The sequence below is a fragment of the Cebus imitator genome, unplaced genomic scaffold (assembly GCF_001604975.1).
Source record: "Cebus imitator isolate Cc_AM_T3 unplaced genomic scaffold, Cebus_imitator-1.0 Scaffold662, whole genome shotgun sequence".
NCBI classification, from domain to species: Eukaryota; Metazoa; Chordata; class Mammalia; order Primates; family Cebidae; genus Cebus; species Cebus imitator.
Genome location: NW_016107977.1, coordinates 560,988 through 585,985, shown reverse-complemented (window position 1 = coordinate 585,985; position 24,998 = coordinate 560,988). Strand labels below are relative to the sequence as shown.

The 24,998-nt window shown below is 43.3% G+C and overlaps 1 protein-coding gene across 1 annotated transcript in view; it reads left to right on the top strand.

The window, feature by feature from the left end:
* The window catches only part of OTUD7A (OTU deubiquitinase 7A), a 153,680-nt gene that overhangs the window by 89,656 nt on the left and 39,026 nt on the right, over positions 1-24,998 (top strand). Inside the window, exon 6 of the mRNA XM_017518205.2 lies at positions 10,381-10,599. Coding sequence (XP_017373694.1) covers positions 10,381-10,599 — 219 coding nt within the window. The remainder of the gene's footprint in view (positions 1-10,380; positions 10,600-24,998) is intronic.

The following is a 24,998-nucleotide window of genomic DNA, read 5'->3' as shown; positions in this document are numbered from 1 at the left end:
TAACATCCTGGTGGTCTCCTCCTGCTCCTCTTGCTTGTTCAGAATCAAACAAATCAGAGTCAAATGCACAGCACACTTTGCAAAGTGCTTGTTTCGCTGAGCAGGAGGTCACGAACATAATCTCTTAATAGCTACATTTTTTTCTATAACATCTGTTAATTTTTAGATCACTACTGTATTCATAGTAATTCTGGTTTTGCTTGGGTTTTTGTCATTGTTATTTGTTACTGCAATTGCAAGCAATGCTGAAAGAAACATCTTTATACCTCTAATCTTACATACTGGTGCTTTTATTTCTATAGGTTTGCATTCATGGAATGAATTTGCTGTGCCAACATATGTGTGTTTTTAGCTTAATAATTTTAGGACTTCTTTCCAAACATATTTCTACTCACCATGTGTGAAACTGAGTGTTTCCCTTCATTCTTGCCAGTACTGGATATTACAATGTATGGTGTGTTGGGCCATTCTTGCACTGCTATAAAGAAATACATAAGGTTGGGTCATTAATTTTAAGAAGAGGATTTCTTGCCTCTTGGGTCTGCAGGCTTCACAGGAAGCACAGTGCTGGCATATGCTCAGCTTCTGGGGAGACCTGAGGAAGCTTACAGTCATGCAGAAGGCAAAGGGGGAACAGGCACTTCACATGGCCAGAGTAGGAGCAAGAGAGAGTGAGTTGGAAGGCGGAGGTGCTGCACAGTTTTCAATGACCAGATCTCACATGAACTCAGAGCGAGAGCTCACTTATCACCAAGGAGATGGTCCAGGCCATTCATAAGATCTGCTTATGAATGGGATCTGCCCCCGTGATCCAAACACCTCCTACTATGTCCCACCTCCAAGATGGGGGATTACATTTCAATATGAGATTTGGGTGGTGACAAATATACAAACTATGTCATGCCACCCTTGGCCCCTCCCAAATCTCATGTCCTCATTGCAAAACACAATCATACCTTCCCAACAGTCCCCCAAAGTCTTGACTTGTTCCAGTGTTAACTCAAAAGTCCAAACTCTTGTCTGAGTCAAGACAAGTCCCTTTCACCTCTGAGCCTATAAAATCAAAGACAAGTTATTCACTCCAAAGATACAGTGGGTTATAGACATTGGGTAAACATTTCCAGTCCAAAACAGAGAAATTGACCAAAAGAAAGGTGCTCCAGGCTCCACACAAGTTCAAAACTCAGCAGTGCAGCCATTAAATCTTAAAGCTCCAAAATAATCTTGTTTGACTCCATGTCTCACACCCAGGGCACACCAGTGCAAAAGGTGGACTCCCAACACCTTGGGCAGCTCTGCCCCTGTGGCTTTCCGGGGTTCAGCCTCCATGGCTGCTGTCTGCTTGCAGCTTTTCCGGGTGCAAGGTGCAAGCTGCTGGTAGATCTACCATTCTGGAGTCTGGAAGGTGGCGACCCCTTCTCACAGCTCTACTAGTGCTCCCATGAGGACTCTCTGTGGGGCCTCTAACTCCACATTTCCCCTTGGCACTGCCCTAGTAGAGGATCTCTATGAGGGCTATCACCCTGCTGCAGGCTTCTGCCTGGACACACAGGCTTTTCCATACATCCTCTGAAATCTAGGCAGAGGTGGCCAAACCTCATTCACTCTACATGCCTACAAGCTCCACACCGTGTGAAAGTCACCAAGCCTTATGGCTTGCACCCTCTGGAGTGGCAGCCTGAGCTGTATCTGGGACCTTCAGAGCCAAGGCTGAAGCTGGAGCCACCAGGATGTAGGGAGCTATATCCCAAGGCTGCACAAGGTAGCAGGACCTTGGGTCTGGCCCATGAAACCATTCTTTCCAACTAGGCCTCTGGGCGTTTGATGGGAGGCGCTGCCGTGAAGGCCTCTGAAACGCCTTTGAGGCCTTTTCTCCACTGTCTTGGTTATTAGCACTTGGCTCCTTTTTCATTATACAAATATCTCTAGCAAGTAGTTGCTCCTCAGCCTGCTTGAATTCTTCTGAAAAAGCTTTTTCTTTCTTTGCCATACGGCTAGGCTGCAAATTTTTCAAACTTCTACATTCTGCTTCCCTTTTACATTCTGCTTACCTTAAATGTAAGTTCCAACTTATTTCTTTGTTCCTGCATCTGAATGTAGACTGTTAGAAGCAGCCATGCCACTTCTTGAATATTTTGCTGCTTATAAATTTCTTCTACAAAATACCCAAAATCATCAAGTTCAAACTTCCACAGATCCCTAGGGTATGAACAGAATGCAACTGAGTTCTTTGCTAAGGCATAACGTGTGACCATTTGCTCTAGTTCCCAATAATGTCTTCATTTCCATCTGAGACCTCCTCAATCGGGACTTTGTTGTCCATTTCATTATCATTATTTTGGTCATAACCATAGGGACTATTTAACCAGTCCCTAAGAAGTTCCAAACTTTCCCTCACTTCCTATCTTCTTCTGAACCCTCCAGACTTCCAACCTCTGCCCATTACCCAGTTCCAAAGTTGCTTTCACATTTTCAGGTACTCCTTGGTACTGCTTTTCTGTGTTATGTCATTCTTGCATTGCTATAAAAAAAAATACCTGAGGCTGGGTAATTTATAAAGAAAAGAAGTTTACTTGGCTCATGGTTCTGCAGGCTTTATAGGAAACATGGTACTAGCATCTACTGAGCTTCTGGGAAGGCCTAAGGAAGCTTACAATCGTGGTGGAGGGCAAAAAGGGAACATGCACTTTACATGGCCAGAGCTGCAGCAAGAGAGAGAGAGTGGTGGGTGGGAGGTGCCACACACTTTTAAACAACCAGATCTCATGTGAACTGAGCAAGAGCTCACTTATCACCAAGGGGATGGTCCAGGCCATTCGTGAGGGATCTGATCCTATGATCCAAACACCTCCCACGAGGCTCCACCTCCAAGACTGGTGATCACATTTCAACATAAGGTTTGGAGTCGAACATCCAAACTACGTCAAGTGGGTTTATATTGCTTTCCTATTCTCTGAAGAGTGGAAAATGGTGCCTTGTTTTCACTTTTATCTTATCATTTGCTTGTTAGGCCATTGGATTTCCGCTTTGTAATGTGGCTGTTCACATATTTGTCTATTTTTCTGTTGATTGGTTTGCCTTTTCTTATCAATTTTTTGCTCTCTTTGTAATTAAGACTAAAACATATATTCCCTATATATGTATATGTGTTTTTCCCACTTGCCTTATGACTTTCTTTTCAGAACATTTTCCCCACAAAATGGTTATATTATCATGCAGTCGTGGCTGATGAGCTTTCTCTCTCACTTTAGAAGGTTTCTTGGACTATAGAGTTACTGAAATATGTTCTTACATTTAATTTAAATTTTGTTCTTTGAGTCTTTTCATCAATTTGAAAGTTTTATAAATAGCAAAGAATCTGGTTTTGCTTTCTTCTGGATTGAGAGTGAGAGTGAGTTATTCAAGCACACTTATTGAACAAAGCATCCTTTTCCCACTGAACTAAAATGCCAGCTATACTATATATTAAATTCCCAACATACCTGGACCTATTTCCATACTCTGTTCTGCTCGCCCCTGTAGCTGCCACCCTGTTACACTTGACTCTAGTGGTTTCACAAGGTATTTACTATCTGCTAAGCAAACTCTTCTATTACTATGCTTTTCCTTTTTATCCCCCCCCCCACTTTTTTTGCTGTTTTTGAATATTTATTTTGCCATCTAAACCTTAAACTTATAATTCTGAGTGGAATTGGACTGGATTTTTGTTTCTTTTTTTTTTTTAATTGGCATCTGTAATATTGTTCTTCTGTTCAAGAACATTATGTATGCATCTCCACATATTCAGATTCTGTTCAGATTTTGGGCATGGAAAAAAGAAACTCATTTTTTACTTATTTATCTTTTATTCAGTCAGCTACGTAAATTCTCTTATTAATTCTAATACTTTGTTGTAAGAGAATCACTTGGATGTCTAAATGTACAATAATATTATCTGAAATAATTGTATATTCTTCTTCATATTTATACAATTAATTCAAGTTTTTATTTTATTGCATTAGGTAGACTCTCCTGAACTGTTGAGAATGAATGCTGTCTTTGTTTCTATTAGCTCAGCCTATAATTCAAGCTGTATTTGAATCTATACTTAGATTATTCTTGACTGTTTATTCTGTTGTTTAGAAAAGCCAAAATTGATTTAGAAATTTTAACATATTATCTGTGTCTTCTCTGAGTTTCATCTTTTCTGCTGTATTTGTTTTGACACTATCTTGTTAGGTATATGTATATTCATAATTTTTTAGATTATCTTGCTCTAGTGTGTTTTTTAACCAATATATAGGCTCTTTCTTTGTCAAGCGATTTGATATAATGGTTTTTATCTTGAAATTTGCTTTAGTTGATATTAAACAGCTACCCTACCTTTCTATTGATTCATATTTGCCAGAAATATCATTTTTTCTGCTGACACAATTTCAGTGTTTCCTTATCCTTTTATGTTAAATGTGATTCTGGTAGACAATTTATTATTAGGTTTTATTTTATTATTCAGTCCAAGAATCTCTGTCTTTTGAATAGAGAATTCAATCCATTCTTCTCTAGTAATTAAATTTTTCTACTGGTTTGAAAGTTATGTATTCTACTTTTACTCACATTGTAATTACTGCTATTCTATTAAAATCAATATTTTGGTTTTCTTCTTATTGTTTTTAAAAACTTAACAACTATATTTTACCCTGCAAAATACATGTCTTAATATGATTTTACATTTTTCTGTCCTACCTCTACTTGCTCTCAATCATATTTAGATACTTTTTGTTGCCTTTGCTTATTTAGATAACAACTGCTTTATTTATTTACGTGTATTTATTTCTCTTTTGCCAAAAAAAAAAAAAAAGTTTCCTCAAAGACTACTTCCAAAAAGAGTTTTTGCATCATGAATCTCCTAAGGCCTTGACTGCCTAAAAGGGTTTACATGGTATACCTACATTTTATTTAGTAGGTTAAAAAGTCTAGATTGAAATTATTTTCCTCGAACATTTTACAACCCATCCTTAATAGTGTTCTTGCAGCTTATCTTCATGTTTTCTAAGGGACCCACTTCACCTGATGTTTTCACATCCCTATTTGTTCTGCGCATGGATGCATTATTAGTCCCATTAACATTTTTTATCCTAAGTTAATTCTTTGTCATTATTATTATTGTTATTGCATTCTGATATTCTCTTTATCTCTTTGCACATATTTGCTAGGCTCATTTCTTAATATTGTCCTCCTGGCCAGTACTTTGTTGCCTTTTTTTTTAACAGTTTCCCTGGGAGCTCCTGGGGCGTGCAGTTATCAGCTATCTTCACTTGCACTGGAGCACAGGCTCTGGTGGGTGCTCCTCCAGATGAGAGTGGCGGAAGGGTACTCAAGCTGGAGAGCCTTGGATGTCATCATTTGGGCTCTAAAAGTTTTCTGCCTGCTCCCCTCGCCACAGTTGGATTGTCTCCTGAGGGCTGCTCCCATCTCCTCTCTTCTAGAAAGCCCTTGTTTCCTGCAGGGACTGCCCCGCTCTGATGTGACTGCCAAGCTCCCAGGTGTGTTAGGGAAAGGAGGGAAGTGGTGCTCATGGTGGCCAGTGCCCCACACAGCTGTGCTCCAACACCACCTGACGTTCTCTAGGTGGCACAGGGCCGGGGCGGGGGGATGATAGGGAAGGCAGGCCATGCTAGAGCTGTGCTGGGGAGAGAAATGGCAGGACCAGACACCCTACCCCAGGCCCTCTCTGTAGGCCTCACCCATTCCCACCTCTACCCTGGGGATCTCCAGGTAGATTTAAGGACAGGACACCGAGGCTTGTGCACTGTCTTACCCATCTTGTTGGTTATTCTTAAATGCTGTTTTATTTCTGCCATTCGACCTGACTTCAGAGGAACCACCCCTTCCAGTCACTGGCTCATTATTTTGCTTGGGGCCTTCCTTGACTGTACTGCACAGTTAAGGCTCCTGGTGTCTTTCATGCAGTGGCAATCCAGACAGATGACCACATGGCAGTTCCTGCTCTTTAGAGCTGGCAGCAAACAAACCAACCCATTATCTTATCTTCCTGGTAAGGGGCTAGAAGGACCCTTCTCTCTGCTTCCAGAGAGGGTGGAATCAGGGCCTAATAAGTGTAACTGTTACATACTGTGGTCTGACTTTTAGATACCATTTAAGAATAGGACTCTATCCCAGCATAATCCTATTAATTGAGCCTTGCGCACAATCATATCTATTCCTATTGAATTACAGAGTTTCTGAATTGAATTTATGTCTCCATTAGTTGAGTTCTTCCTGAAACCATAGTGTGCTAAAATGGAAAATGAAACATTTCATATTCTAAATCAGGGGTCAGCAAATGACCTGTGAGCCCAATCTGGCCTGTTTTTTAAGTAAAGTTTTATTGGAACACCCCCACGCTGACTCATGTATGTGCTGTCTTGGGCGGCATTAGTGCTGCACAGAGGTGAGTAGTTGAGACTGCATAGCCTCACAAAGCCTAAAATATTTCTATCTCACCCATTAGGAAAAGTTTTGTCCACCTATTTTAACATGTACCCAGCATCGGTTTAAATCAGGTGTCATAAGACACGCAGACACAGAAATGACTGTCAAGAAGGTGGAAGTGGTTTGTTTTGCTCACAGTTCCTTGGAAACAGCAGGCCCAGCACAGCATGCATGGCCACACAGGTTGTCTGGAGGTAGGAGTGAGGGGAAGCATGGGCCAAAGCCTTTGCGGTGGTTTCTGTGGGAAGGCAGGACAGGGCAGGGGGAGCAGCCCCGTGCCCCAGCTAGTGTGTGTAACTGCAGCCGGCTCAGGAGCAAAGGGCCCGCCTCCGGCTGCCTGGTACCTAGCCTGAAGTAGTTAGGGCAAAGGAACGTTGCCTGCTGGACAGTAAGAGCCAGCTGGAGAGAGTGGTAGGGAGTGTAGATTCTGGACTGGCTGCTCCCCATAGGAGAGGTGCATTGCTGGGAAAGCCCTTTGCCATCTCTGACTTCAGCTCACCTGGGCAGGCAGCCTCTCCCCAGTCAGGGAGGTACCAGGTGCCAGAGCAAAAAACAAAAAAAACACAGAAAATAAGAAAACTAGGGGGGTGGGGGAGAAAAGAAAAAGAAAATAAGAAAACGCAGGGCCAGGTGCAGTGGCTCATTCTTGTAATCCCAGCACTTTGGGAGGCCAAGGTGGGAGGATCACTGAGCCCAGGCATTTGAGACCAGAGAGGGCAACATGGTAAGACCCTATCTCTGTAAAAATTAAAAATAAAAGGAAAATAAATGAAAAAAAGAATGTATAGTTAATACATTTCCGCTTTGTCAGTGGCAGGGAAATTCTGTACATTCTCATACTATGTTTTGTTTTGTTTTTTAATCTTTCTGTGTTTCTCTGGGGATGTAACTTTGATCATGGTAATTCCTGTAAAACATTTTATTCATACATCCAAAAGTAGAATCACTGAGTTCATGTTTAAAGAATCTATGTGTTGTGTGTACATGTGTGACTGTGTGTCTGTGTGTGAGAGATGATATATGTGCATTCATGGGGTGGTCACAGGAAATGTTAGAATTAGGAGCATATATTTCTCATTATATTAGCTTCAATACTATTAATAACCTATTAATATTTTTAGTTCAAAAATACTTTTTTCCTTCAGACTCCAAGTATTTCATGTTTAAAACTGCAGAACAGCATTACGTTGTCCTAGGAATCACGGTGGTTTCCAAGACCCTTGAAGTGTCTCGTGGGTGCTGACTAATGGGCACGGGAGGAGCCTGGATGCCCCCGGCCAGTGGCTGCCAACTGTTGAAAGCAGCCTTCAGGTTGTCTGTCCAGCTGATTGCAGGTGCACATAGCACCTCAGTTCTCTAATGCCTGATGTCCCTCTCCTTCAGGTCCTCCAAAATGGGGCGGTTCCTTCTTTCCCAGATACAAAAAAGTTAGTTTGTGGCAAGATGAGCAGCCTCAGCATGGTTTGCATGAGGCAGAAAGACACAAGCCTCTGTTGCTCCTGCACCCAAGGACGTGAGCCAGTGTGGGAAGCAATGGGCCATCCCCCACCACTCAAGCCAGGCTCGCGTGCTCCATCCTTCCTCTTTCTAACGGCCCATGTGGTTTAATTTCTCTTTTTACCTTTCCTCAAAATACGAAGAATTTAATCCTGTTGGTCGTAGACTGAAACTGAAGGTGAATCTAAACTACCCATTGTGAAATACACTGTCTCTGTGAGTCTGCATTCATTTTAATGAGAAAATACATGAACCTTCTGGGAATTAGCTTTGGGTTTAAAGCTAACTCGCCACAGGATCAAAAGCCTATGCTTTTTAGTCTGTTTTAACAAAACTCCGTGAATGTCATTTCTGTCTGGCACTCTTGTAGGTGGGGAAGGGGGATGCTGCTTCCGGATGAAGGCAGGGGCTGGGTTTTCCATGTGCCTGTGATGTGCTAGTCAGTGCGGACCTCAGAGGGGCATTGCAGGAACACAGGCCTCGCCAGTGGGCAGGCTGAACTGGAGGACAGTGGGAGTCCTTGGGACCTCAGGGAATAGCTTCAGGAATTTGCCACAAGGCTTAGACAATGCTTATTTAGATTTAGTGTAGGCAACACAGGCAGCAGGTGTTTGAGTAAAACACCAAAAACTATGCTTTCCTGAGAAAAATGAGAGAGCGACTGCCTTGCTAAAAGACTTCTCTGTTACTGAAAACACTGACTACGAGGAAAGATAACCTATTCACAACGTATATTGAGGCATTCTGGTTTTATGTTCAGTGTTAGTCATTAGAACACAGGGCTTATAAAAACAAGCCTGCTTTTGCAGCATCAAGAGGATACATCTACTTTCTATGTAATCGACTTCCTAATGTGGTGACATATTGTACCTTAGAGAAATCCCACACTGCATTTCTCATTCCCTGGCTGGAAAGCCTGAGAAGAATAAAGCCAGAGGAGGCCATCATTTTTGAGAGTGCTGTGGTGAAAGAATACCCAGACGGAAGAGAAACACATGGACTGACTTAATACTGTGTGTCCTGGGAGGGCCATGTGGGAGGCGTTGATCAGTGTAACTTTAGTAAAACAACCTGACTTATAACCTGAGCTGCTGTGGACGCCTAGATGATTGCTTCTTTGCATTAAGTGTATAAATGCATCGAGACAAAGAGCGGTCTCCCTTGTACCATTTAGTGCTGAGAGAGGACAGCTCAGTGGAATCGAGGTAGATATAACTTCAGACCCAAGAGCAAGCCTCATGGTCTTTGACAGTGCTGATGTGCAGTTGTGCCATGGGCTTGCAGCTCCCCACTTACTAAGTAGTTTCATGACTCTTGTGAATAAGTGCCATGTACCAGGGGGTGGTGATTAATCCAGCAGCATGAAGGCCTGCAGGAGAGAAAAGGCTTGTAGGATAGAAGGGCTGGTACAGCTTTGGGAGGCCAAGGCGGAGGATCACCTGAGGTCAGGCCAGCCTGACCAACATGGAGAAACGCTGTCTCTATTAAAAATACAAAATTAGCAGGGCATGGTGGTGCATGCCTATAATCTCAGCTACTTGGGAGGCTGAGGCAGGAGAATCGCTTGAACCTGGGAGGTGGAGGTCACGGTGAGCCGAGATCATGCCACTGCACTCCATCCTGGGCAAGAAGAGCAAAATTTCATCTCAAAAAAAAAAAAAAAAAAAAAAAAAAAAAAAAAAAAAAAAAAAAAAAAAAAAAAAAAAAAAAGGAAGGGCTGGTACAGAGAGAATATGTGTGTGCATGTGTACGTGTGTGTACACATGTATGTGTACATGTGTGTATGCATATAGTTTGTGCATGTATGTATATTGTGTGCCTGTGTATTTGTGTGTACTGTATATATGTAGTATATAGTATTTGCAAGTACATCTATATATATACATGTTCATAGTATGTGTACAGTCTGTAGTGTATGTACATGGGCACATGTGTATATGTGTAGTATATGTGCCTAGTATCTGTATCTATGTGTATATGTGTCTGCATGCATGTATGTGTATACTGTGTAGTATGTGTACATGTATTTATGCAAGTGGGTGTGTAGTGTATATGTGTCTAGTGTGTGCATGTGTATGTTCCCTTGTATACTTTTATATTCAAAAGTATGTGAGCATTTATGTGTCTGCATGTGTGTATGTGTATAGTATGTGATGCACACGTACATCTGCATATAAGTGTGTGTGCACATGTGTGTGCCATGTAGTATGTATGTGTATGTGTTGTGTGTTCATATGTGTGCACGTGTACTGATATATGTTGTGTGGTGTGTGCATGTGTGTGGTATGTGTCCATGAATGTGTACCTGTGTGTGTGTATTGTGGGTGCACAGTATGTGTGCTTATGTACACACCCAGAGTCACATCTACACCCACTCAGCCCTTGTGGCTGTCTTTCCTTCTCCCCCTGCAGAAAAGCGACTTTCCCGGGGGATTTCCCATGCCAGCTCAGCCATCGTCTCCCTGGCCCGGTCCCACGTGGCAAGTGAATGCAACAACGAGCAGTTCCCCCTGGAGATGCCAATCTACACATTCCAGTTGCCAGACCTGAGCGTGTACAGTGAGGATTTCAGGAGCTTCATCGAGCGAGACTTGATCGAGCAGGCAACGATGGTGGCTTTGGAGCAGGCTGGTGAGTTGTTCCTGCCGACAGGCCCACACCCTTTAGGCTCAGTGAATGGTGAGCTGGCCCAGCCTACTCTACGAGCAAGAAAAGGGCATGTGGTCTCAGACTCGCGCAGTTTTCTATTAGGATTCTAGATGCTGCGCCATACCTCCTGTTCTGTGGGCCACCTGTGTTCTAGCCGGTATGGGCTAGACGGAGGGGCCGATAACCAGGAGACACTGAAATCTCTGAGTTTTTTCCATTGCTCCTAAATCCCAGTCCTCGTCTAAGGAGAACTCTGTGCCTCTTTGCCTTGCTTCTTTCTCCCCCAGACAGCCCCTTCATGGGTGATGAGCAAAAGATAGGCAAGACCATGGGCGTTAGAGAAAATGGGAGACCTGCCACTTCCTGTGGTCTTGGACAAGTCGGGTGATCTGTCTGAGCCTCAGTTTCCCCATCTGCAAAGATGAGGAGACTGCTGACCGGGCAGCACTTTGGGGTACTAGGTGACGTGTGCCTTCCATAGCTGAGGGTTCCCTGCCTGCCCAGCCTCTCCAGCCTCCACGTTAAGGAAGCACGAAACCTGACCTCAGTCTCCTTCCTTCTTGGTGTTTCCTCCCAGTGAAGAAAGCATTCGAGAAGCAAGGCAAGCTCTCTTCTTTGGAATGTTTAAGGAGAAAATAATGAGTCCAAAACAAATGTCGAAAACAGATGTAGGTTCTTCCTGAGAAAAAGCAATACCAATTTCACTCATAGTCATTCACATTATAAACATTGCAAAATCATGCATCAGAGGTTTCTCAGGCACGCATGTGGAAGTTGTTGTAGTCGTCTCCTCAGGCCCACCACGCCCCTCCCAGGGGGGGCTCCACCTGCCTGCACGGGCTGACAGTGCACATGGAGCTTGTCCTCAGCCAGTGGGACGCCCTGCTCCTGCTGGGGCGGGGAAGCATGGCCTTCCAGTGCTGAGCCAGCCTTCAGCCAGCTCTTCATGTCCACTATGGAGTGGAGCCTCCATTTCCAAGGCTTGGACCATGGAGGCGTCCCCAGATGTGACATCCCAGGAGTTTAGGTCTGCAGTCAGCCATGCACTGTTAGGGAGTGGAGCTTCTCTCAGCCCTCGGCCAAGACCCAACAAAAATTACCAAGCACTCTCTAGAGTTCCAGAAGAAGACAGAAGAGAAGTACCTGTAGGTTGGTATGATTCTGATATTGGTAGATGAATCAGTCAGGACCCTGGCAGGAAAAAAAAGGCAGCACGAAACTGTGAGATAAGAGGACTCCATAAAGGTACTGCTTTCCAAAGAGTGGGCAGGATTTAAGGACACCAATGAAGGATAGTACCGTTCCTGCGGCTACCCTCAGGCCTGGTGAAAGGCAACGGATGAGAGTGGCTGGATGGAGATAACCACTGGCAGGAGGGGTGGTGTCTGGGAGAGAGAAGATGCCAGGGAAATAAATACTCTGACCACACCCTTCCTCCACCATCCGGGTTCTTACCAGTGCCTCCTAATGGCAGAAGGGCAAATTGCAGGGAGTTTACTGATGTGGTCCATGCAGGTCACCCTCTGCCTACAGAGCAGTGTGGACAAGGGTAGACAGTAGATCTGCGGGGCCAATGAGAAACATCCAGGAATTCAATATGCCAGACCTGGCTTCTATATACAGGTGTACACCTGCTTTCATGCCATTGCTTGTCATTGCTTGCCCAGGGCTGTCCCCATCCACCATTTTCAAGAGGGAAGGCACAATATGCATTTAGACAAAGGATGAGATGGTGCTTAGTGGGGCTTATTTGTGTTGGGCAGGCTTGCAGCCAGGTCGTAGCCGCAGGACTCATGGAAGCCTCACCAGTGGCATGCTGGGCATTAGAACAGACTCTGCATTCCTGATAGCTGGATCTCATGTTGTGACTGTGGAGAAACTGTTATCTCAGCTGCTTCACAGCCATCAAAAGCAGCCCAATGACTGGCACCCATAGCCCTGCTCTGTCTTACCTCAGCAAGATTCAACAAACATAAAACAATTCAACTAGATTAGCAGTAACCTAAACCACTCACTGTGGGGGCTGGCTATTTTAAAGACGCTTCTTTATGACTAATTCAGATAAGATATTTTCAATAGAAAAGGCTCACTGTTCAGAGAGAAGCAGAAATTAGTATTTGTTAAGAAGGAAACAAGTTCCCATGACAGTCTCAGGGCAACAGAAGGGCCAGATCTTCTGGACCTAAAACCAGCTGACCTCCTGAGAGAGGAAGGGAAATACCTTTCGTTCTTTAATGACTAGCCTGCCATTCAGAAGGTGAGAAACCACTACTTTTGCCGTCAGCTGATCCTGCTGCATTTACAGGAGATGGTTCAGAGATTGGGGTCTCTGGGTGTGGGAAGTATCATCCACTGCCTCTGGCGGCAGCTAACCACCATGTGGGCAACCTGGTGTGTGGTTCTTCAGTGTGTCTGGGGGCAGAGGACAGAGGCATTTTTGTGTAACACAGTAGTCACTGCATACTTGGGAGATGGAAACACAGATGTTGAAAAATCTCTAGGCACACCTTTAAGTTGTGCTCCAGGGAAGGATAATTGGATTGGGAGGAATCTGCTGGGGAACCTGCCAGAGAATACAGAGGAGGCTTGCAGGCTTCAGAGTCAGCCTGACCCTGGCTCGAGGCCTGATCGGCAGTGGGAGCTTGGCCACGTCACTTGGCCAGCTGGAGCCCCATTTTCTTCCCTCTGAAAGTCAGATGTGTAACAGCAGCCAAATGGAGACAGACTGACCCAACGTCAGCCTGTGTTGCATGCCCACGAAATGCCCCATCCAGGTCTGGGGCTACTTCCACACTCTAGGCAGATGAAACCCCTGTCCTCAGGGAGGTGAGATTCCAGTGGAAGAAAGCCAGTGAGCAAGGTGGGCATGAAGATGAAGTGGGGCCTCAACGGCTGCTCTGGGGAGCTTAGGAAGGAAGCTGAGGGAGTCCTGGGATGCTGCTGGAGGGCAGGGAGAGAGGCAGCAACAGACACCTTCGGGCGGCTTTCCCGGCAGAGGGAGTCTAGCATCAAAGTCTTGGCATATTTAAGGAAGCCAGTGTCATGTGAGCTGGTGGAGCAAGGGCAAGAAGGTTTGGAAAGCAAGGCAGGAAAAGGGTAGTGGGGCCCTAAGGAGCCCTCGTGTGTCCTTTGGGCTTCACTATAGGTAGATACACAGCCCCTGGAGGGTTTTGAGCAGGGGGCTGAGGAGTCTTGATTCACATCTGACAGGTTCTGGCTGCTCCTCCTGGAATGGACTGTGGGATGGTAAGAGAAGAAGCTGGAAAAGCAGGGAGAGATGGCTGCTTTAGGCCCCAGGGGAGGGAGAGACAGCTGGCAGGGCCGTGGAGGTGGCAGTGCAGGTGAGGGGCAGTAGAGAGACCTTGCCATGGGGTACGTTGTGAAGGCAGACCTGCAGGCCTTGCCGATGGAGGACTGGGGCTGTGGCAGGCAGAGAAGAGTCCAGCATGGCCCTAAGAATGCTGCCCTGAACCTGAGGGTAGAGAATGGTGCCTGAGGAGAAGCAGAACGCTGGACGAAGGGCAAGATCAAGGTAGGGGTGAAGAAGAGGCCAGCACCGTCAGGCAAAGCCTGAGACTGTAGTGAGACTTGTGAAGTTGCTGTCCAGATGAACATGTGGGTCGGGAGTCACAGAGAGCTCTGAGTTGGGGATGTGGGTGTGGAGTTAGTGCCCTCAGGTGAAACCCATGGGATGAAGTGAGCTCCTCCTGGGACCATCCCACCATACCCCCACCTGGCCCCATGCAGTGGTGAGCATGAGTTGCACATACTTGTCTGGAGCATGGACAGAAAACAGAAGCCATCCAAAGACTCGGGCTGGGGCCCTGGAGTATTGAGGACTCAGGAACAGAAGGAAGAGCCAGCAGAGGGGACGGGGAATGTGTGGGCCTAGGAAACAGGGAGAACCAGCAGCAGATAGTGGCCCTGACACCCAGGGTGGAAGGTGTTTCAAGAAGGGAGCAATCAGGGGTGCAAATATACCAGTAAGTCAGTGTGCACTAGAAACTGACCACTGGGTTTGACCGTGAGGCCGGGGTTCTCAGGGAAGGCATGCACTGGAGCTGCACTATGCTTGGTGCAGAGAAAGGTCAGGAAGTGGCTTCCCTTCCTCTTCCCCTTCCCCTTCCCCTTCCTCTTGTAGATCTCACCATTGGCTGCTGTGAGTCCTCTCTTTCCTCCAGCTGCTTGTACCCTCCCCTGCCCTCCATCTCGCGAGGCTTCCATTGGCTTCCTGGCTACCTGGGACCATTCCTTGCTTCCAAAGGCAGCTCCTCCCATCGTCAGTTGCCAGGTTTGCCTTCTGATCCTTGCTGTGCTTTGGAGCTTCCTCCACATTCTCCACCTTCCTCCAGCTTCTGTCAGTCAGGCAGTCGCGGCTCTGAAACCCCCGTGGGCAAGCCTGGAAATACCACGTTTCTTTGTGGGCTGGGTGCAGTGCTGAGCAGCCCTGGCACAGGGCCTGGGTCAGGTGTGGGAGGGGCAGAAGCCACGGTTCACATCTCCACAGCCTGTGGTCACAGCGTGGCTCCTCTCCAGCCCCCCGAGGGGGCATCAAACTGTCCTCTGTGATGTAGTGATGAAGCGGCCCACCTTGTGGGGCTGTCGTGAAGATGAACTGAGGTCATGTGTGCACAGGGCTGGGTGTATCCTCAATGTCGAGGAAATGACCTCCTCTACTAACTTTTTATTTTCACACAGTGGTATTTTTTATTTTTCTTTCTTTAAACTTTTTGCTGTAAAGAATTTAAATTGTGATCAAATACTGTTGTCTTCTTAAGCATTACAGTTATTCATTCATTTCATAAACATTGATTGAGCACCTATGGTGTCTCAAACTCTATTGTCATAGCCCATTTGCATTGCTTTAAAGGGATACCTGAGACCAAGTAATATATGAAGAAAAGAGGTTTATTTGGCTCACAGTTCTGCAGGATGTACAAGAAGCATGGGACCAGCATCTGCTTCTGGTGAGGGCTTCAGGAAGCTTCCAGTCCTGGCGGAAGGGGAAGGGGGAACAGATGTGTCACGAGATGAGAAGGGGAGCAAGAGAGAGAGAGGAGGAGGTGCCAGACTCTTTAACAACCATCTCATGAGAAGCAATAGAACAAGAACTCACTCACTACCATGAGGGTGGCACCCCACCATTCATGAGGGATCCACCCCCATGACCCAAACACCTCCCACCAAACCCCCCTCCAACATTGGGGATCACATTTTAACGTAGATTTGGAGGGGCACACATCCAACTATATCAATTATCAGTATTATCAGGGACTACCAAGATGAGGAACCAAGGCCCCTGCCCAGAGGAGCAAAGGACGTAAAGCAGATACCACAGTCCCATGACAGGAGCTCTCGCAGAAGAACACGCAAGGCACAGTGATGCCCAGAGAGAGGACATCTGAGAGCCCAGGTGGGGAGGGTGCACCCCAATGATATTAAAAGGAGTCACAGGGTCACATTTAGGGCAAGAATCGCCTTGTCTTTCTCATAGACAGTTGTCACGTTTTGTTTTCTTTCATCAAAATGTCGTGGGGTGATGAGCAAAAAGGCATCTTATTTTAAAGTGTGTGGTAACCATCTGCTCCGAAACTGAAGTTAATTGGTCCCATTATCATGGATGAATCAGAGGACAGTTGCTCAGAAAAGTCAGAATAAGTGACTAACAGCTCCCCACATGTGAAACCACACGCCTCCCTCAATGGTGTTCACCTGTGATTTTCTTATTTGTAGAAGCTCAAGTTTTCAAGCTATTCATGATGCCAGTGCCCATGTCTTGTTCCTGTTCTTGTGGTTATGTCATTGGGAGATGTGAATGACCACTCTGTCAAAGCCAGGAGTAGCAACATGGCACCATGAACTTTCGGCATGTCCCCAATCACACTCCTTATGTGGAGCACACCTTTACCTTGGGCACCCCATTTTGGGTTCTGCTGGATGTTAGAATAGGACTGGGCCATGGTGGGGTCTCCGGAGGGTGGAAAGTGCTGGCATTTACCATGGCTGTGCAATCTTTCCAGGGCGGTCATGCCCAATTTACAGCCCTAGGAGTGCTTTCAACTGGGTAAGAGTCCTCACTTCTGGAAGCCGGCTTACATCAAACCACTAAGCTTTGCCCTTCATCCACCCAGCTGCTCTAGCAGGCTACACCCTGCCTACCTGCCCTCTCCCAGTGTGCGCGGTCTCACTGGTCAGGACCACACTGTTCTCTGCACAGCTTTCAGGATCTGTCTGCTTGCCCTTGAGCATTCAGGTGTTTCTTTGTGCATAGCTCCTCTTAGCAGCATGCACTTTAGGGACACGAGTAAACCTCCAGACACCTCCCAGACGCTCCAGGATATGCATGTGAAATGAATGGACAGAATTCCTATTTAAATATCCTTGAGCTAAAGGATGCTGTATGCATTTCTACTGCTGCCTAACAAATTGCCACACATTTGGCAGCTTAAAACAACACAAGTATATCATCCCACAGCAGTCTGCTGTGTTTTAGCTGGGTCTGAGTCTCTGCTGAGAATCCCTCAAGGCTGAAATTAAGGTGTCCCCTGGCTGGCCGTGTGCTCATCTAGGGGTGGATCCATTTCTAGCTTTCCTCCAGTTGTTGGCAGAATTCAGTTCCTTGCAGTAGAATGACTGAGGTCCTGTTTTCTTGCTAACTGTTGGCTCCTAGAGAGTACCCAAGAGACTCAGGAGTGATGCAGTTTCACTGTGCGCTGGTTACTTGCTGAGTCTCATGCACGTGTACAAGTTGCATGAAGCAGGTGTCTTACAGACAGGCAGCAAGGGACAGTAGCAGCCTAGGATTCAGGGCAAGACAGTCACACAAGGCTTAGGACAGCTGCCCAGGGTGCATGCTGTCTTGTCTGTTTGTGCCCCACTTGTGCTGCAGCTGAGGGACCCCAGAAAGCAGCCTGCTGTGGGTTTAATACGAGGGGGATATAGTATCATCATTGGGCTAAAACACTGAAAAACATCCTGTTCTCAGAGGGACCAGAACAGAGTCCAGACTGTTCCAGCCAGTTTCCCATGATCTCAGGCTACTGCATTCCCAGAATATTCTTTTTTTTTTTTTTTTCTGGAGACAGGATCCCCTCTCTTGCCCAGGCTGGAGTGGCAGTGGTGCAGTCTCTGCTCAGTGCAACCCCCACTTTCTGTGTTCAAGTGATTCTCTTGCCTCAGTCTCCCAAGGAGCTGGGACTATAGGCGCCCGCCACCATGCCCAGCTAATTTTTGTATTTTAGTAGAGATGGGGTTTCACCATGTTGCCTACAGTAATTCTTGAGAACTACAGGCAAGAAAGGCAAAAGAACTGCATCAGTCCAAAGCCACCCACGACCCTGTACTGGGTCCTTACTGCATAGCTCTGTTCACATGGCATGGCAGTGAAGTTGTTTACTGCTTCAAGTTGTTTACCTCCTGGCATGGCAGTTGTTTACTGCCTCAAGACCAGCCAGAGAATCTCTCTCTCCTCTCTCCCCTCCCCCCTTTCTTACCTCTTCCCTTTACATTCTACCATCTACCCTTTATCTCTAAATCTCTCTGACTTTCCCATTCTCTGACCACTAAATCCTCTTTTAAAGGGGTCCTCAGGTTAGATCAGGCAAACTCAGAATAATCTCCCTTTTTATCAACTCAGAGTCAGTGAATAGTAATTACCTTTGCAAAATCCCCTCAATTTGCCCTATGTTATAACGTAATCACCAGGAGTGACATCCTGTCAGAGTCACAGGTTTCACCCAAACTCAAGGGGAAGGGATGACACAGGAGTGCACCCAGGAGGTGAGAATCTGGGGACCACTTTCGAAGTCTGCCTGCCACAGATGCAGTGTCATTACTTGCAATACGATAATTCTTCTATGCAAAAAGATCCAGAATGAGAGATTAAATCGTGCTGAATATGTTGTGGTCAGGGGGATTTTCTCAATTTCCTGATGTGCCACTTTTAACCATTTCACTTGTGTTGGTATGTTACAGCACGCCGTGCTTAGAGGCAAGCATGCATGTGGACTGAATTCTACTCTTTTTTTTTGAGACAGAGCCTTACTCTGTCTCCCGGGCTGGAGTGCATTGGCACGATCTTGGCTCACTGCAGCCTCTGCTCCAGGGTTCAAGTGATTCTCCTGCCTTAGCCTCCCAAGTAGCTGAGATTATAGGCATGCACCGCCACGCCCAGCTAATTTTTATATTTTGGTAGAAATGGGGTTTTGCAATGTTGATCATGCTGGTCTTGAACTTCTGGCCTCAAGTGATCTGCCCACCTTGGCCTCCCAAAGTACTGGGATTACAGGTGTGAGCCACCGTGCCCAGCCAGAATTTGACTCTTGATTATTTTAAATTTCAAATAACATGTTTCTGAGCCCCCCAAAGACATCATACCCTTTTATTGGGATCTTCTGACAATCAGAACCATAGATCTGGTCATCTGGGATGGGATGAGGGTAGGCACTGTGACAACCATGCTTTTGAGAATAGCAGCCTTCACATACTGGGTGTATTATACACCATTAATTATGTCCAGGTCTCACATCAGCTGCATGCCGTTGCCCAGATGCTCTTCATTTTACAGATCAGGAAGAAGAGACTTGGGGAAGCATAAAGTTTGCCCGGGGCTGCCTGGCTGTGAAATGTCCACCCTGCCCATGCCACAAGACCTCAGTTCAGCTCAGAGCCTTGGGAACTGTCACCTTTCCCTCAATATATTTTCTGCCACATGACCCATTCCAAATAGGAATTGCATGATTTATTGGTTTTCTTGAAAGAATAAATCACCGATGCCAGAGAAAATGTCCAAAGGAACACTCTTTGAGAAGCCAAATACAAAGCAAGCAGCCAAGTCACACAATTCTAGAGGGACACATTGTAGAGGGCACTGCGCAGGAACATCTAACAGAGGCAGAGTGAAGGGGGGTGGTCCGGGGTGGGGGGGCACAGATCACGGCAGTCCCCAGGCTTCACATTTAATACTCCTCACACAGAGGGACTGATCCCAAAGCCCTGTCGGGAAGAAAATCAAGTTATAAAATTTTTAAGAGTATACGGTACATACAGAAGAACAGATCACAAGCCCAGGAGACTTCAAGCCAAGTGTGGTGAGAAGCTCACCTCACAGCAGTTCCAGCAGAGCTGAGAAAGCATAAAAGAGGAAGCATTTTGACCATTTTTGTGACTGTTACACATTAACCTTCTTTTTAGGGCAAATAGAGTTGTTTAAGCTGATTTGTCTACAGCAGGTTCACTGAATCATGCAGACTAGCCTACGTTTTGTGTTTTGTCTATGATTAGAGCTAACATTTCGGGGAAATCAGGATGACTTAAGTTTTGGCAACATGGTTATAGGTGGTTGGGCTTGGGGTGTGTCTGTGGCCTCCATTTTTATTTTTCTTTAACAGTCTTGTAAAATGCCGGGATATACATATTGCTGATAGGCTATTACCCACCAAGACTGAAGTTTGAAAGTAAGTCATGTGATGAATCTGTTGTAACAGAGCTTATAAGATGGAAAATATTCATCAAGTCACTATTGCATTGTCATTGTGTTCTCACTTTTATTTTTGTGGGGAGGAAATAGTATCAAAGGGATTCTGTTTATTAATCTAGGTATTGGAAGTGAAAAGCAAAGTGTTCAGGCGGGGGTTAAGGAAGGGTTAGAAAATTAAACCTTAGATGTCTTAAAAAGTGATAAAATAAAATTGACATTGTATCAGATCCATGAGAAGTCAGCCTATTCAACAATTCTGAGTAAAATTTTAAAAAGTGATGTTAAAGCATGTATTAGTGACATAAATTCTCAGTTTTATGATGCAGCCTTGTTTAAACTCGGTAAGCATCTAAATATTTCAGACAGACTCTTTTGCATCATATGGGAAAAATAAGATAAGGTGGAAATATTTTCAAATGGGGGTTTTTTGAAGACATTCCATCCAGCAAATTCACCACCTGAATCCTTTGTTTTACCTTTAAAATGTCGCCTCAGGTGCATGCAGCTTCCAGCTCACTTTTCCCTTATAGTCACCTCCAGAGCTAGACACATCATCCTCTCATTGTTTTAATTCCTATTGAAACATACATGTGGGAAAGTGTACAAGTTAAGTGAAGAATAGATCACATCCTTTAACAAGGACTCAGACATGAAACTCAGATCAAGGAAACTGACTTCTTACAGCATCGATTTATTTTGCCTCTTTTTGAGCTTTTTATAAATGGAATCGTGAATGGGTTAAGTTCCAGATTCTTCCACTTAATATGAAGCTTGTGCAGTTCATTCATAGAGTTGTATAGTTACCATATAGCTTATTTATTCTCATTGGTATATCACATTGCAATGTATACATATATTACAAATAATTTCTCCATTATGTTATCAATGGATTTTTGGTATCTTAGTCAACTAAGGCTAACATAACAAAATACCATAGACCAAGTGATTTAAATGACAGAAATTTATTTTCTCACAGTTATAGAGGCTAGAAGTCCCAGATCAAAGTGCTGGCCAATTCAGCTCCTGGTAAGAACTCTCTGTCTTGTAAACGGCTGCCTTCTCACTGTATTCTCACATGGTCTTTCTTCAGTGCATGTCTGGGGGTGGGGGACAGTGTGAGAGTTGAAGCTCTCTAGCATCTTTTATATGAACACTAATTCTGTGAGATCAGGACCCCATCCTTATGACCTTGTTTAATAAATCTAAGTTACTTCCTTGAAATCCCTGTCTTCAAATATAGCCGCACTGGTGATTAAGATTTCAACATGTGAATTTTGAGGGGACACATTGAGTCCATAAGGAACTGTTGCAACTTGGTTATTATTATAATAAATAGTGGTGCTTGTATAGGTTTCTGGTAAGCCATGAACACATTTCTAAAGATATATACACTCATCCCTCAGTATCCATAGGGAATTTCTTCCAGGACCCTCCAGATACTGAAATTCTCAGATGTTCAAGTTCCTTATAGAAAATGGTATGCTATTTGCATATAACCTACTCACATTTTTCCATGTATTTTAAATCACCTCTAGATCACCTGTAATACCTAACACAATGCCTACATCATTTCATCCACGTGGATTTGACATATTATTTGACACACGGCAAATTCAAGTTTTGCTCTTTGGAACTTTACGGATTTTTTTTTATGGATAATTTCTATCACCAGTTGGTTGAATTCACAGATTTGGAACCCACAGATACAGAAGGTCAGCTGCACCTAGGAGTGACATTGCTAGATCATAGGATTTACATATGTTCAGCATTGCAACAGTTATCCAAACAGTTTCCCAGAGTGGATGTACCAATTCGCTCTTCCACTGTTGAGAGTTCTGGTTGCTCCATGTTTTTTTGTCTTGTTGTTTTAGTTACTGTGTTGGAAGTGTAGGAGTATCCACACAGTGGTTTTAATTTTCATTTTCTGATGACTAGTAAAATTAGGTACCTTTTCATGTTATTCACCATTTGCATATCCTCTTGTTGGGTGCCTTTTCAGGTTTTTTGCCCATTTTTGAGGTTGCCTTTTTGATTAACTTGGGGGAATTACTTATATATTCCAGATATGGGACCTCTGTCAGTTGTGTGTTGCCAATATTTTTACCCACCCTACTGTTTGCCTTTTCACTCTCTGACTGATGTACCTTAATGAACAGAAGATCATAACTAAAATAGTTCAATTTTCCTTTTTTCCCTTTATGTGAGAGCCTCTATTTCAGTTTAAGAAATCTTTGCCTACCCCAAGTTCCTGAAAATATTCTCCTGCCTTTCATATTTAAATCTACAATCCACCTAAAAACAATTTTCATAAATGATGTGCTATGTAATGAAAATCCATTTTTGCATATATTCATCAACCTGACATGGTATCATTTGTTGAAATCATCCTTTCTTTATTATGCTTCAGTGTAACTTAGAGATAAAGCAGGTGACTGTGTAGTTGTGGGTCTGATTCTGGGTCTGTTCTGTTCCATCAACAATTTTGATGTTATTCTTCTGTAATATTCAATTTAAATCATTTAAATACTTATTATGATTTTTACTTTGACTCATAAGTTACTTGGAAATATGTTGCTTAATCACCGTGGGTTCTAGGGTTGTTTTTTTTTTTCTGGCTTAATTCTTCTGTGGTCAAAGAATATACAATAAATGATTCAGATATCTTTGCTTTATAACCCAGCATATAATTAATCTTAATAAATATTCTACGTGCGCTTGAAAAAAATTTGAATTCTGTCCTTCTTAGGTATAGTACTTTATATATATATATATATATATATATGTTAATTATATCAAGTTTGTTAATTTTGTTGCTCAGATCTTTTTTATCATTCACTGAGTTTTTGTCCACTTATTCTACAGGTTATTGAAAAGGGTATGTTAAGGTCTCCTACTATGATTGTGGTTTCTTTATTTTTTCCTTAGTTGTCTTTTGCTTTATATATTTCGAACCTATGTTAGTGGGTGCAGAGACATTTAGAATTATTACATGATCATGGGATGTCATAACTTTTCTGAGCTTCATTTTGGTTTATTATTTGGCCCATGGATTATTGTAGGTGTTTCTTTGTTTGCAAGTATGTAAAAACTATGAAATATTTTTAGTTATTTTTATTATTGATTTCTTAATTGCATTGTGGCCAAAGAGCATTGTCTGTATGATTTTAAATCTGTTGAGAACTTTGCTTCATGATTCAGAATATGATCAGTTTTTTTAAATCATTCCATGTGTGCTTGAAAATAATGTTTCGTCTTCCGTTTTGGCTACATTGTATTGTACTTGTCCGTTTGTCTTTTATTATGTTTTTCAAATATTCCGTACATTTATTGGTTTAATTTTTACCTTTTCTCTCAATTACTGATAGAGATGTGTTAAAATCTCTCATGATGGTGGTGTACTACATCTCCTTTTACTTCTTTGGATTTTTAATCCTGTGTAAATATAATGCTGTTATCGAATGCAGCAATTAAACTGATTTCTTCCTCATGAATTCAGCCATTGAACAGTATAGACGATGCTTATTTAATTCTAGTAATGCTTTTTGCCTTTTGATTTATCTGCTATTGATTCAGCTATGTTAGCTTTCTGTAGGTTAAAACATTTCTGATGTACCATTTGCCACCTTTCATACCTTTCCTATAGCACTTTTGTATTCTTGTGTTTTAGATTTATCTCTTGCAAACTGCATGTTGTTAATTTATTCATAAAATCCGTTTGACAACCTTTGTCTTTTAACAGGTGCAGTTATTTTTAATGCAACTGCCATTTTCCCTGTTCTTTGTGGGATTTATTCTCTCCTTGCAAACCTTCTTTTAATTCAATTAAATATTGTTTAATAATGACTTTTTTAAAATTCTACAAGTTTTTAAGTTATAACCTCTCTTTCCATTATTAAGAGGTTACCCTAAAATACGCATATGAATCACTTCTCAAATTAATTAACATCTTAACCTACATTACACCCAGGCAATACAGGGACCTTGGAGTAGTTTAATTTTATTCATCCCTATTGTCTCCTGTTTTGTCATTTATTTTGGTTCTGTAGCTATAATCTCATCAGACATTATTGTTTTATGCAGCCATTGTTTATTTAGATTTACCCATATGTTTACCTTTTATGTTTCTTCTTATTTCTCCTTGCATGTCAGATCTTCCCTCTGTTTTAAGTTCATCCTTTGGAATTTCTTCAAGTGACTGCTAATTCTACTCTTCCAGTTTTTATTAGTCTTAAAATGTCTTTGTTTTGGTCTCATTTTTTGAAAACACTTCTCGTGGGCATAGTATTATAGATTGACAGTTATTTTCATTCCACACATTGAGGATTATTTCTTTTGGCTTCTGCTTTCCATTGTTTCTTTTAAGAGGTAGGCTGTCAGTCTGTCACTCCTTTGAAGATAATCTGTTTTTCCCTTTCTCTAGCTGTTTTAAGATCTTTTCTGTCTTTTATATTGTGCAGTTTCACAAGGATATGTTAAGAAATATATCAATTTTATTTTTCTTGCTTAGAATGTCTTAGACCTTTTCATCTGTAAGGTTATTTTTACATATTTCTTTTGGAAATCCTCAGTCAGTATTCAATATTGCCTGATTCATTCCTTTCTGAATTTTGATTAGACAATGTTAGATCTTTTCAGTCTATTCTTATGTCTCATAAACTCTCTTTCATATTTTCTCTTTCTCTCTTAGTTGCTTCTTACTTATCTTCAAGTGTATTAACTTTTTTCTTTAACGATGTCTAACCTGATACTAAACTGATTCTTATTTCTTACTTTAGTTTTTAATATCTTTCATTTTAAGTTCTATAATCTGCCTTTTATTCTTTGGTCATATTTTGTTTAATTATTTTGTGTATTTTAAACCTTTTAAACATACTTGTTTACTGTCTGTAGCTAACCATTTTTA